Below are 15,494 nucleotides of genomic sequence, written 5' to 3'. Positions count from 1 at the left end.
GATACAAAATCTCTGACGAAACTCTTTAATTATGTATTGATATTTGCAAATCTAGTCGATGAGACAAATTGTTACGTATAACCTTGGAAAGCAATTTATATGAGATTTATGAATTTCATATGTTATCTTCCCGCGAACGTCGTCAGTTCTCGTCTGTCCTTTGAAGAGGTAACATCACAAGTAAGCGATACACTTTCGGCTAAGGTGATTCAGCTCGTGATATTCTACAAACAGATAAAGTAAGGTAAGTCAAATGAAAAAATTCAGATATTTCTAATAAATATAATAATATAAAAATAAGTAAAGATTTCGCTATCTTAGAGTTCTCCATTTCTAAAAGGTATTTTATTTAATATTAAAGCAAACATTTAAATTTGTCTCTGTATGTTATTCAATTATTATTATCTTCAATTATTATCTTCATTTTTCTTTTGCATATTGCAGATAAGATAAATATATTTAGATGTATATATTATAGAAACATTTTCAATTTTTTTATTATGTTATCCCATAAATTAAAAATTGTAAAGATTTTTCTCGCTTATTTCTCCATATGTAAGTTTCGAAATTAATTTATATGTGGAACTTTGGGATCTCAAATTGAGATACAGTTCCGTTTAATTAATTTTTCGTTTCGTTTCCTTGGCTCTATTGCCCAGCTTAGAAGACAGCATACTTATATTAGTAAAGATTAAGCTTTGTTTGATTCATTTTTTTTTCAATTTGATTTCTATAATAAATATTTTCTAATTTGTTAAATTAAATATGTAATAAAACATACATTCTAGAAGCAGATAGACTAAAGTAAATCCAAATACATAACATTTAGATATATATTTTAAATATAATCATATAAAAATAAATGAAAAACTCACTATATAAGCGTTCTCAATTTGTTAATATTTTATTTAATGTTTAAATAAATGTTAAATGTTTTCCTTTTTTTATTTTATATATTGCATATAACATAAAAACATTTACATATAAATTTTAACATTGTTTGTTTTTTTAAATTTTAATACGTAATAAAAAAAAATAAAATTTAAAGACAGGTTAAGTTTTGTTTTATGTTTTTTTTTTCAAAAATATATATACAGGGTGTCCGGTAACTAACGGACCAATGATTAAGGGCGGATTCTCTGGCCAATTTGGAGACGATTTTTCCTTAGCAAAAATGTTGAGAAGTCAATAATTTTCGAGTTATAAGCGATTGAAAAAAAATGGGTTTTTTGAAAACTAAACGTTTTGGAGTTAAAAGTCTAACATAATTACATTCTTCAGTTAATTTCAGGTAGAGTTTACTATAATGAAATTTTAATTTGAGGCTTAGTTATAAAGATACATGACAAATATTGGAAAGTTGTAAAAAATGATGACCTTTTTCGACATTTTTGCTGAGGAAAAGTTGTTCCCAAATTGACCAAAGAATCCATTTGTAATCGTTGGTCCGTTAGTTACCGGACACCTTGTATATATGCAATATTTTCTCACATATATTAAATTAAATATTAGTTTACATTCTTAGAGAATTAGAAAATTATACAATGATTATTAAAAATGAAAAATTTGCATTACGTTTTGGTTTGCTGATAAGACATATATCGACAAAATTTCAAATAAGCATGATATAAACATGTTTATTATTCATTTCTTTAAAGTATAAGTACATGACTTACAAATGACATAAATCTGGTAATAATAACATATTAGTCGCAAGCATGATAAATTCCAACGAACGAAGCCCAGTCATGAAAATATATAATTGTATACATATTTTATGCTTAATATTTCAGTATTTCAGAATTCAATATTTATAAAAACTTTATATAATATAGCACTGAAGTTAACTTAATTTATAAATAATTGTTCCAAAGTTGTGATCAATCGTTCGGGAAGCGATTAGATATCCAAAAACAAAGGAAAAAGTTGATATGTATGTTATATTAGAATGTAAAGCAAATATTTTAATTTTATAAAAATGGAGTTCAAAAGATATCAAAATAAACGAATTTCCGGACCTATACCATCTTTTTCGTTTTGTATTCCATTTATCAGTTACATTTGTCAGCTACTTTTATTTATCATAGTTTTAATGTATGTTTTATATTTTTAACATTACTCTTGTGTTCTTAAATTAAATATATGTAATATAATTGATTGTTTTTTTTAAATACAGACTAAATCAATCAAGCATTCCATAAAATTGGAATAAAAGAAATTTTATCAAAAACCGCTATATAGTGAATATTTAAAACTTGGTATAGTCACAAGTTTTCAATATTCAGTTTTACAAGAACACGGGTGTTAAAATCATCACCAAGTTAATCAAATAATGTTCAGCAAAATAGAATATATGTATTTCCTCTTTCTATTTTAATTTTTCAATGTATTATTCCCGAAGTAAACACCCGCGTTTGTGAATCAGATTATTTTAAGACAAATATCCTATATTAATTAACACTTAATAACATCTAATTATTATTAATATACACAATTAAATCTGTTTGTACGTGTATCAAAAACTTTTTTTAGAATTAATTGTATTAAGCTGAAGAAAAGTTAATATTATCAAAAAGTTTTCAATAATATTGTGAGTAGCAAATATTAATTGAAAAACAATTAAGAAACGTAATTTATCTTTTTTAATTCATTAAAAAATAGACGTTGATAATATTGTGTAAATTTTGAGAAAGTTTTTTTCTCGAAACTGATGTATGATTAGACACACAGAATTTTTATTTTACGTTTATTTTAAACATATATTGTGCGTAATAAAAAAATATACAATAGTTTACGTAAAAATATTTTCCATTTTTCACTAAATCGCCAGTATTACATTTATTACATTATATTTCAATATTTTACATTATATATTTATACATTACATTTTTTCATTTTATTTTTACATTACATATTATTTTACATTATATAATATAAATTGTTCTCTGATTCTGTTATTCGTTCCACTTATTCTTATCAAGAAAATGTTATTGCAGATATCTGAAACTAAGCACGATGTTCCTAAAATTGTCAATAAATATTTTATTATACATCCTTGTAATTACATTAGCTTATTCTAATAAAAACGCGAGCGTTCTGACATCGTATCATTATGACTTGAAGATATCACTGATGCCAGATTATGTGTCTCATGGAGAAGCCAATATTACTGTTGATATTCATAGCCCAGGATTCATACGTTTACGTACATCAAATTATATAAATGTAACAGAAATATATTTAATATTGGACGACAATAAAATAATCAATGCACTTACTTTTATTACCTCGAAGACTATTCTCGTTTTAAATTTTGCCCGCGACAATTTGCTAAAAAATAACTTGAAACTGGGACTTTATACTCTATATGTTAATTTTTTATACTCAAAAACTGACAAAATTTGGCAAACATGGTATACAGACGAGGAAGAAGATAAAAAGTGAGTACATACTAAAGTATATTAAAAATTAGCTACTATATGCATGTATACAAAGTGTTCCATTTTATACAATTGTCTGTTTTGTTTACACCAATTGATTGGTCTAATTATATCGTGCATTAATATAAAAGATTACCAAAAATCGAATATTTTACAAGATATTTTACATTATATGTAAAAAATTGTTAGCTTCCAATTTTGTAACTCAAAATGTACTAAAGAGAAAAATATTTTATTATAATGTTTTGAAAAGCTGTTGGGTTGAGCTAGAAGAATATACAACAAAAATAGTAGGTTTCTTTTAAAAAATTAAAGATGATCTTCACGTGTCCTTCAAACGATTACCCAATGTCAAATCTTTACTATATCTTACATCCCTTTTGAAACCATTTAACTCTTATTTAAACCATTTTTAATTAAAATCATTGGTTTGCGAGAAATAACACTGTATACTTTAAATGCGATACTCACATTATATAGTATATTTGTGTATCAATAACTGTTAAAAATTTTTCATTCAAATATTTCAGGTTTATCGCAACATTGTTCCAGCCCAGAAAAGGACGACCATTATTCCCAAATTTTAACACATCTGATTTCGTCACCTTTACCATCTCAGTAGAACATGATAGACGATACCAAGTTTTATCGAATATGCCGATAAAAAATCAATTTGTATCTAATAACGTGACGCTTACGCATTTCCACATGTGGCCTTATACATATATTTACGAAGTAGCATTAATTCTGATGTCTAATATGACACCTTCGAATCCCATCACATATAAATCTCATCTCATTCCTTTTTCGAAAATAACGATCAATACGTGGAGCAGATCGCTTTTGGTACCACACATAAAATTTGCGCGACATGTTCTCGAAAATGTAACCATGTATTTAGATGACAATTGGAATATAATGAGAAAAGGCCCTAAAGTGGATTTTGTTGTTATTCCGAATTTCGAGGGCAATATCAGGCAGACTTGGGGATTGCTAATTTACAAGTAATACATACATTTAATATTTAATCATAATTACAACTTATCCAAATATATTTTATTTTCAATTTTTAAAACTAAAAAAAATTTAAGTCATGCGTTTTATATGATTCTTGTTAGAAATTACAAAGAAATTTAATGATATAGAGATTTAGTTTATATATATATATATATATATATATATATACAAGGCACCAAATTTTTACTTGGACACGGCCAAGATATAAAATTGGAATAATCTCTACAAGAGATTTTTAATTCCATGTATCCCCTATTCCCCCTAAAGAAATAAAGTGCGAGAGAAAAATATAGATCCGAAAGTCGCAGAATCGGGAATCGAACCCGAGACCTTTCGCTTGCCGGGCGACTGCTCTTCCAACTGAGCTATTCAGATCCTTTCGATTCTATACTTTTCTCTGTTATATATATTAATGTTGGTAAATAAACGCCTTTAAGCCAGCGTGTATAAATTAAGAGTTTAACTAGGCTCTGTAATATATAAATATAAATTTAACATATATAAGATAGGCAATAAGAGCCAAATCGCGGATGACAGTGCGTTATTCTAAACGAAACTAAATTTTTTCGTTAGAATTAAATACCTGTGCACAAGGCACCAAATTTTTACTTGGACACGGCCAAGATATAAAATTGGAATAATCTCTACAAGAGATTTTTAATTCCATGTATCCCCTATTCCCCCTATATATATAATTATTTGCTTGCTCGTAAGTTGGTCTTTTATTATTTTTATTTATTGCGTTGCATAATACGAGCCTCTTTGCTTTTTGATTATATATAATTAATTTTTTTATTATTATAATATTCTTATTTGCTTGATAGGATAAATTATCTTAAATCGTGAAAATAGTTAAAATTATTTTGCACTTTTATATGAATACATACATATATATATATATACCCATATATATATGTAACATATTTATGTTTAACCAGCAATGTGCAAAATAAATGTCTAAATCCATTTAAAATATAAAACGCAAAATATTTGGATGCTTTTGATTTAAAAATGCAAAATGCAAGATGCAAAATGTTTTAAAATACCTATCTAAAATAGGAAATGAAAAATAAGCATTTTTTTACATGAGTTTTTAAAATAAAAATTGTATTTTCAAATATTTATCTATATATATATATATATAAATCTATATTCTTATTATTTATTTATTTATTTATTTATTTAGTCATAATTTATATTTAAATTCTTATTTTTTTTATTAAATTTTAATAAATTTTATAAACTTCTTTATATAAGCTTTTTTTACAAACTTTCTTCTAAACTCTTCAAACTTTTATGAACTTTATTTAAACACTCTATATATTTTTTTAGTATAAACCAAAAATTATAATTACGTAAAAATACTTGAAATTGCAAAAAATGTTTATTGTTTACATTTACTCTTAATCGACTTCTTTAATAATATTTAATTGTTTCACATACATATTATATATATATCGAATAATTTTTAGTTTTTTGCGAGAAAAATGCATTTGAAGATAAAATGAGTAATAATCTCCATTTATATATATATATATATATATATATATATATATACATATATATAAATGTAAAATATTTTTGAAGACTTGTATTTTTGTATTTCAAATACAAAATACGTATTTTACATTTTATATTGATCCCTTTTTAATTGCATCTATTTCAAAAATTTAAATGCATATCTTTGGTTTTAATGCAAGTTAAAAATGCTTATATATAACAAAGAGTATCAACATAATCTTATAAATAATTTTCAGTGAAACATATATTACCTACAATGAAGAATTATATCCTGCCTATAAAGGTACAGCAATACGCTCAATAGCTCATGAAATAATATATCAATGGTTCAAAAGTTTGGTCCATGCTTGGTATACTCACCGGTTGTTATATGAGGGCTTCATTAAGTTCATCGAAGCATATATCATTGGGAAGGTTATTATATTATTATTATAAATTTATTATAAATTAGTAATTATTATATAGTTCTATAAGCTAGTTATAAAATATTTTCCGTCGATATTTGTGATAACATGAAAAAAATTTGAAGCTTTCTCTTCTCTATTCGTTAGAATAGAAGAATAGAAATTTAGAAATACTAAAAAAATTAAATATTTAATTATTTAATTTCTTACAATACTTTAATAATTTAAAGAGAGACATTATATAGAGCAGATAACAGTTGAAATTTTATATTATAATTTGCAAATACCTTGCAAGTTTCTTTTTTGAATAATTTGATAATACTAGAATTGTTAATGCAAGCTTTTTCTGTTTGTAGGTTTTTCCAAACTCTGGAATGATGAACTTGTTTATAATTCAAGATCAGCATGAATATCGTTATATGGATATATACTTTCCTACTGATATTAATGAAGTATTTACAAATAGCACGTTTCAAATTAATTCACTTTCTATTCGTCAACGTATTATAGGTACGTACGTATGTATGTGACTGAATTAGATAATTTGACTAGTTAAAAAATATCACAATCAGTGATTAAATAATATATACAATTAGTTCCGGTCCTCTTAAATTTAATAAATAATTAAATTTTACAATGAGTTGGCTATAAGAATCTGGGGTTTTCAACCCAGTGAGGAATAAATATCCATTCAATGTAAAATCGAATTGAACATATTTTATAATTTGGAGTGAAACTGAGAGTATTCCACGTCCTGAACGTCATTTTAATGAAATCCGTCTACATAATTGTCAAACCAATTTATGTGCTGATGAAGGCTCTAAGAAAGAATCGAAACGTTCGCGAAATATAAGTATTAACATCTTCTTATGTAAGTTATTTTTAGTAATATCAAACTTATTTACTCAACTCAAGTATAGCTGCGCTTTATTAAGCACGCCCAAGGCTCTACCAGTCAACTCATTATGAGATTTAATTATTTATATTTCAAAAATATTACTTTATATATATTTGTAATCAATGTAAATATAATATTGATAAAATTGATAATCATGAATATCTAAAAAGAGATTAATTTATTATAATTTTCCCGTTTATTTACTCTTACATTCAATTAAGCTGTTAAAAAAATTTAATTAAAGCAAGGTGAGAGACGCACTTTCAATGTTCTTGATCTTGACATATATTATTTATTACATATGTATTTTTTATAATAATACATATATTTTTTTATTTAATATATTTATATATACATTTAATTTTTAAGTATATATTTTATTATACATATTTATATATAATTACACAATTTATATTACTGTAATAGGACCCATTATATGGCGCATGTTAGAAAGTATAATACCCAATAATGCGTTTTGGGAGTGTATGAATTCATTTCTAAAGACGAGGTAAGTGACAAACACATTGTAATATATGTAATATACTTTATCACATTGAAGATATTGGACAGTGTTGCGTTTCGTCGATTATTTAATTGGTCCAGTTTTTTAATCAAATTATTTAAGAAATTTATCCGGGATTTAAATTTTGTTTGTACTTTTTCGTTATTTTTAAAATATTATTTCAAATAATTCGCAAATATATTTTTTTCGTCAAGAAGTTTTATTGATTGACTATATTTACTCACATCAAGTTGAGATGGAATTAATCTTTACAATTTAAGATTTTTATTTAGTTTTAAGAAAATGTCTACTCCCACTGTTTCATCGATAACGCAAAGCTGAATTCGGCCAAATGAATCTTTTTATTGGCTTGAATGTATATTGAAGTATTAAATATAAACATATGTGGGGAGCGCTATAATTTTAGGTAAAACACAAAAAAAGTTAAAAAATTACATTTTTTGTATTGGCATTTTTTTAACTATTTGTTTTTTTTGCATATAATTATATCATTTTTTACATAAATTATATCATTCATAATTTCTTACTATTAGTTCTTTAATTGTGAAAAAGAGTACTTTTTTTAAATTTGTGCAACCAATAAAACGTTTCATGGTCAAATCCAACTTCACATTTTATCGATAAAGCAAAAAAAGTCAGCATCTCCTTCAGATTATGAGGTTTAATAAAAAGAGTAATAAAAAGTGGTATTAATCATTAATTTAAGCTTGTTATATTTGAAAAGTAATTCTTTTTATGTAAACGTGTCGGTTTCATTTTTGGGGCATCTATTGGAAGATTAAAATTTTAAATTCAATTTTTTGTTTGCAATCAATTGTCACTTCACTATTGTCAGCAACAAATGATGTTATTATATCATACTTTTTGGCAGTGACAATAACTCAAAGTTCAAATAAATTTTTTTTATTTATATTAATCTAAAAAGAATATTATTTCAGAGAAGAAAATAATACCTTTAAAATATATTTGTAATTAAAATGATAATTATGATTTTAAATTTTCAGAATATAAATCAATCATATTGTATGTGGTATTTAATTCTACAATTAAATTTTTCAGGACGATTTACCGTAATTCGAAAATGCCTTCTAATCTATTATTATGGAATATTATGCGAACCATAGATGCATCAGCAATTAAAAATGACAAAATAAACGTAAAACAAATGATGGATGTTTGGGTTAATCAGAAGTACTGTCCTGTGTTAAATGCGATACGAGATTACAATGGTGCTTATGTAAATATATCGATAGACGAAAAACAACGTTCCGATCAAACAACCTTTCTTATACCCATCTCCTATACTATGCAAATAAACATCGATTTCAACAGAAAATCGTCAACTATTGATCATTATTTAACGGAATCAAATCCCGAGTTGAAAATACCCATTATAAATGAAACTCAATGGCTAATTATCGATAAACAACAAATTGGTAAATATCATATGTATGCTTATTAGTATACACATGTTTTTTAAATTATAATTAAGTTCTTTAATTAAATTAAATTCTTAAATTATAAATTAAATTCTTAAATTCTTAAATTCTTATAAATTATAATTAAATTCTTTATATCCATATTTTCCATTACATTATATAAAATATATTTGTCGATAAAACAAACTAAGAGTAAGTTAATATTTCATTAATACCCATATCTTTTATTATATACATATATATATATAACATCTATATTATTAAATATTTGAATACTAAAATAATGTTATAAAAATTGAAATTATATTTTACACATTACATATAATATTCTTTTAAAGTATTTTTCACATATTATTATAAAACTAGCTTTTCGGACCGCGCAAAGCGCGGTTCTCATATAACCTTTATAAAACTTAATTTAATATAAAAAATTAGTTCTTTTGTTTTAAATATTTTATTTCGCAAAAATAAGCACCGTCTGACTGTATGTCTGTCTGACCGCGAACTACTTACACATTTATTGACTTATTTTCGTAAAACAGGTACTAAAATTTTTTTTATCTTTTATTATTCCTTTTTTTTAATTTTTTTATTTTGACCTATTTTTGTGAAACTTTGTATTTATATATATAGATATATTGATATTTAATACCGTTTTACATGCTTAAAATTAAAAAAAAATGAAATATACATAATTTGAAATATTTTCTATTATATTTATTCAAATATATAATCAATACATTTTATTTGTTGAATAATAGGATACTATCGCGTCAATTATGATTTGGAGAATTGGCGAAGAATTGCACGTTATTTACATTCTGAAAACTATACTAATATACATGTTCTCAATCGAGCGCAACTTATCGATGACGCGTTTCATTTCATGATGGAGGAAAAACTGGATTTCTCTACATTCTGGTATCTTGCGAGCTATTTACCGAGAAGAGAGAAAGATTATATAGCATGGTACCCTATGATCAAAGCTTTTGAATATTTGTCGAACTTTTTTGCATTTATGAATGTAGATGAGAAGAATATTGAACCAATATTTCAGGTATTTCACAAGTTGTAATGTTTACACGACAAAATTGTAATAAATATCCGAGGTCAATACATATACAAACGGTTTTATATCATAATTCCGATATAAGTTCTTAAAAAGTAAGATAATAAGTAGTTAAAGAAAAATATGCTAATTATAAGAAAAATTTATGTTAATTATATATGACAAATTTTTAATCTTACCTTAATTTTCTTTTTTTTTTAATCGAATGAAACGCATCACTTGCAGTTTCATTATCTTTAGTAATAACAAATTTTTGTTTAATAACAGTAACGGCGTTTCTAATAAAAGCAATAACTTTTTGCACTGTTCTGTAATGTGTGATAACAAATTGAACATTTATTTTTATCGTTACTTTTCGAATCTATACGTGCATATTTTTTATATTAACAAACACAAAATAAACATTGAATTTTTCTACAAATATTTATAGAATTTTACGTATCCTTTTTAACTATATTTTTTGTTTGCATTAAAATATAACAATTTTTATTTTAAATAAGATGTTGGAATAAGATTTTTTTAATTACCAGCAATTTATAAAATGACCCAATTGTTTGAAAAATAATTCATTATGTTACAAATTTAAATGAACTTATTAATTCGGAGCTTATTTTAATCACTTATTGAAAGAAAAAAGTTTTAGTAAAAAGAATATGCAATGTATTTTCTTGGACATACATATTTTATGTTTGACTTTGTATATATTCTAATGATCGAATAGAAAAATATATTTTTTAAATTGTAGAAAGTAATGGTGAAATTAGAAAGGATGTTAGAATACATGATGGAGGATGCATATATATATTTATTTAAATACGAGGATATACACAATCAAATGAAACTCGTCGATGACAATTTTAATAAGTATTTAAAACAGGAGCTCAGAAAATGGGGATGTGTTATCAATAATGAGTTTTGCCTAAAAATGGCCAAAAAAAAATTGGAATTGTATGTAAAAAATTCTACATTAAATAAGTAAGTTTTCTTTTAATCATAATTATTTCTGTGTATATATTTTCTTATCTCGTGCACATATTTTAGATATATTACGATAAAGAAAATAATGTAAAATCAGATATATAGATATCTTATTATTGCATTTTATATAAAATATGTCATATATGTTTTTCTCGTTTTATTAATATAATTTTTATTTGTATATGGAGAAAAAAAATATAAAAAATAAATAAAAAGCTAAGGAAAAATTTAAGAATAATCGCTAAATAGTTTTTTCAGCATAAAATAAATTTTTAAGAAATAAAAGAAAATTGTTCATAACAATTTATAGTGTCAAAAAGAAAACTTAGATAAAAAAAATAGCTCAAGACTTTTCGATTTAGTTTGTTGTTCTGCAACTAGGCTGTGCATCGTATTTATTTATTTAGTACACTCTGTATATTAGAATTTTTCTTAGATTTTTTAATATATTCAATTAAATAAAATCGACAGAATTGACAATTTTAAAAATTCATAAATAAAAAAATGAAATTTTTTTTTCAAAAAAATGTAGGCCAAAAAATAATTCTTAGAATTATTATTCTTTTTATTATTTAAATACGTGCGAACAAAGATTATACAATGAAAGAAAACATTTGCGGATATACAATTATTATATCTACATCCCAAGTAGCAAAATGACGTCATTTTAAAGTCATGTTGAATGACGTTATTAGACGTCAGAATGATGTCATTTTCACGTTTAATGACGTCAATTTGCTACTTGTGACATAATCATATATTTTTCTATTTTCTAATATATGGATCTTCTGGATATTTATTAATATAAAGATACAATAAATATCGATAATAGATATGTCAAAAACTAGAAAATTTCTTTTTCGTTTGTCATAGAATTTTGCCTGAATGGCAAGAATGGACATATTGTAATGGATTAAAGACAGCGAACCGTGATATGTGGATGATTATATACAATATGTCATCTAGTATGTACAAAGAAAAATCCGATTATAAAAGATTGATATACCTGAGTTGTTCTGAAAATCCTGACCTTATCTTTAATTTACTTTGGGATATAATACCGGCATTTGAAACGGAAATGTTAAAAGATAATGACCATAAAATGCTTGCACATGAAAATGAGCGTAAAGTTTATACTTTAACTACATATATGTACCTTTCTACTCTTGCGAGACATGCTAAGAACACTCCAGTACTTGAAGCTATATTGAACAATTATGTATATATAAAACACAGGTAACAACTTACATTTTATACAAATATATTGCACATAATCGAAAAGACTTATTATATATACGTTTTAATTAAACAGGGTGTCTCAAAAAGATCGGACTCCTGCTTACAAATCTTGAAGAATATGTTTTATAACAAAAAAAAGATTAGACAAAAGTTATAGGGTCTAAAAAAATATTTTGATTGATCTTATCAGTTTGACCTTGGGTGACGTTACCAAGGTCAGAATAAGGTCACCTTGAATTTATTAAATGGAACCCTATATTTTTTATTACATATTTTTGTAGCTTACCTCGAGAACTTTTCAAAACACTATAATTAAATTATTTTTATAAGGTACTTTCCGAGTTACAAGTCTTGAAAGTTATACTATCTAACAGCCGACATCATGGTTGTAACATCCTTACATACGAACTCTTTCTTCCATTCGTCTTCATTTTTTAGATTTTTTAGAATTGTAATTATGGCAAGCCTTTTAGAACTATAACTTTCAAGCTTTGTAACTCGGAAAATACCTTACAAAAAATAATTTAATTATAATGTTTTGAAATGCTCTCGAGATAGCTATAAGAATATGTAATAAAAAGTATAGGGCTCTATTTAAAAAATTCAAGGTGTCCCTATTTTAACCTTGATAACGCCACCCAAGGACAAGCTGATAAGATCAATAAATAGATTTTTTTGAACCCTACAATTTTTGTCTGAACCTTTTCTGTAAAACGTATATTTTTCAAGATTTTTAAGTAATCCGTTCTTTTTGGAACACCCTGTGTATATATATATATACATATATATATTTTATTTTTGAATAGTCAAATCAGTACAGAGGTGATATTAAATGTGCTTATTAATAATGCGTACTCTAAGGAACAATTATTCGACAAGGTAAATTTTGTACTTATTTTTTTTTATAAAATTATTGCTATAATACTTCATTTTTATTACAATGAGTTACATATCATATATTGTAAATAATACACGCATTTTTCTGTTTCTTTCTGAAATATTTTGTATATCGATATAAATTATGCTTACTACATTTGAAAAACTTATTTTTCATGATAATTAATTACAAAATTTTTGATTGATAGAACAATCAAAATTAAAATAATATTTATTTTAGATAATGAAATTTGTGAATACCAAGATGCCACTCTCAGATTATAAAGATGATATAAAACAGAAGACAATTATTGAACAAAAGATAATAACGCGGTCTGATAAAGTGTTCGTCCAGTCACGCTTTTTTCACAATTTGTTCAAATGAGAATTTATAAATGAGAAGTTCAATACGTCTATTTAAACTGACATGGATAATAATAATATAGCATAAATATTTAAAATAATTTTTTATATATTTATAGTGTTTATTTCTTATTTATTCATAAAGTACTTGTTACTTACAAGAACATTTAATATCTACTTCTTCATTTTATTTTTCATTTCCTTGATTATTTTTAATTACATTGTATTATATTTTTAATTATATTGTAAATGTATTTAATGATTAAATTAGCTCTTGTATAATGTGTATTATTTTGTCTCAATATTTATGTAAACATTAATTATAAATATGTAATACTTATTATACGCGTATATACTATATATGTATACGAAATATGATATTATTAGTACTATTTTATATTATTGTTTTTAACAATTAATATTTTGTTATTAATATATTTATAATATTATGTATTAATTGATTTTAATTTTTTTTTAATTTTATAACTTATAAAAAATAATGATGGTGCAGAAATAAAAAAATCTAACTTAGGAAAAAATGTTTAATTGAAAAAAAATTTTGATTGTTAAAAAGATAAGATAATTATCTGAATAAAAACAGTTGAAATCGAGAAAAGCGACATACTCACATTTTTTTTACACTTTCGGCTATCAAAAACTGTCGATTTCCTTGATGCATTATATGGACTGATTCTTTTAAATATTGAAACGTAATACGGTCATAAAAATAATATCCATATTTTTTCTGATTAATTTTACCGGACTACGAATGCAATTTTCTGTCTGACTTTTTATTATTTTATTGACACGGTTTATGTTCGTGATAATATAGTCCAAGATGGTGATTTCACACTTGAAAACGATGCTCATCGGTGACGAAGGTTTTGCGGAAATCTTACAATGCTAATAAGCGGACTGAAGACAAAATTCGTCGGCTTGATCTTCCTTATATTTACGCAAACATTTGATCGAAAACTCGAAAACAGCCTCCGACATTTTCTCTGACAAATAAAAAAAGGATGAATTAGAAAAATTCAATGCAAAAGATATTATGGAAATATTATAGAAAAAATAAATGATTACAATTCAGTAATTAATTAAATTAATTATAATTAAAATTAATAAATTAATTACAGCAATACTAACAATATCATCTGTAATAAAAAAGATGTTAAATATAAAATATAGCGTGTTGAAATTTTTTTAACAATTATTTTGCATGTGTATAGATACATGTTTATATCTCTTTAATTTTAAAAACGAAATAAAATCAATATACATATAAAAATATACATATAATGATAATCGAAAAAGTAATAAAGAAATAGATTTGTAAATATATTCTTACATATGTTTACTAACATATCTACAATTTAACTTTCGTTTATACGTATTTTCTTCATATTTTTAACAAGTAAAATAAATGAAAAATGTGAGATCAGTAAATTATTATTGATGAAATTATTTATTTAATATTTAACAATAAAGACATTTATTTATTCTGAAATAATTCTATATATCGAAAATAAAATTCTCAAATTTTTTTAAATATACTATTTGCATAAAATTAAACTGTATATCTTAATTATATCTGATTGTGAAATCGAAAGCAAAATCATTTGATTTTGTAAAAAATCTTTCGACTTACTAAATCAGTCATCAATCTCCTCTAAATCCTCCTGCTCCATTTTTGGCTGTATAGCAAAGCTTTGACGAACTTCCTTGAT

The 15,494-nt window shown here is 24.3% G+C and overlaps 1 protein-coding gene across 2 annotated transcripts; it reads left to right on the top strand.

Moving 5' to 3' along the window:
- Positions 1–154: 154 nt before the first annotated feature.
- Positions 155–13,849, top strand: LOC114937246 (aminopeptidase N-like). Of its 2 annotated transcripts, none has more exons than XM_029310665.2 (12): positions 155–244; positions 3,124–3,440; positions 3,971–4,444; positions 6,215–6,392; positions 6,739–6,892; positions 7,707–7,788; positions 8,863–9,239; positions 10,004–10,299; positions 11,057–11,286; positions 12,163–12,525; positions 13,335–13,407; positions 13,646–13,849. In XM_029310665.2, exons 2-12 carry the CDS (start codon positions 3,133–3,135, stop codon positions 13,787–13,789), a joined length of 2,679 nt encoding a protein of 892 aa, XP_029166498.1. In that variant the 5' UTR covers positions 155–244; positions 3,124–3,132; the 3' UTR covers positions 13,790–13,849. The 2 variants fall into 2 exon arrangements, with proteins under 2 accessions (XP_029166498.1, XP_029166497.1); XM_029310664.2 differs by having other exon boundaries at positions 2,997–3,440.
- Positions 13,850–15,494: the final 1,645 nt, after the last annotated feature.

Source organism: Nylanderia fulva, unplaced genomic scaffold (genome assembly GCF_048542155.1).
Source record: "Nylanderia fulva isolate GAGA-0341 unplaced genomic scaffold, ASM4854215v1 Scaffold94, whole genome shotgun sequence".
NCBI lineage: Eukaryota > Metazoa > Arthropoda > Insecta > Hymenoptera > Formicidae > Nylanderia > Nylanderia fulva.
This window is presented reverse-complemented; position numbering and strand designations above follow the sequence as displayed.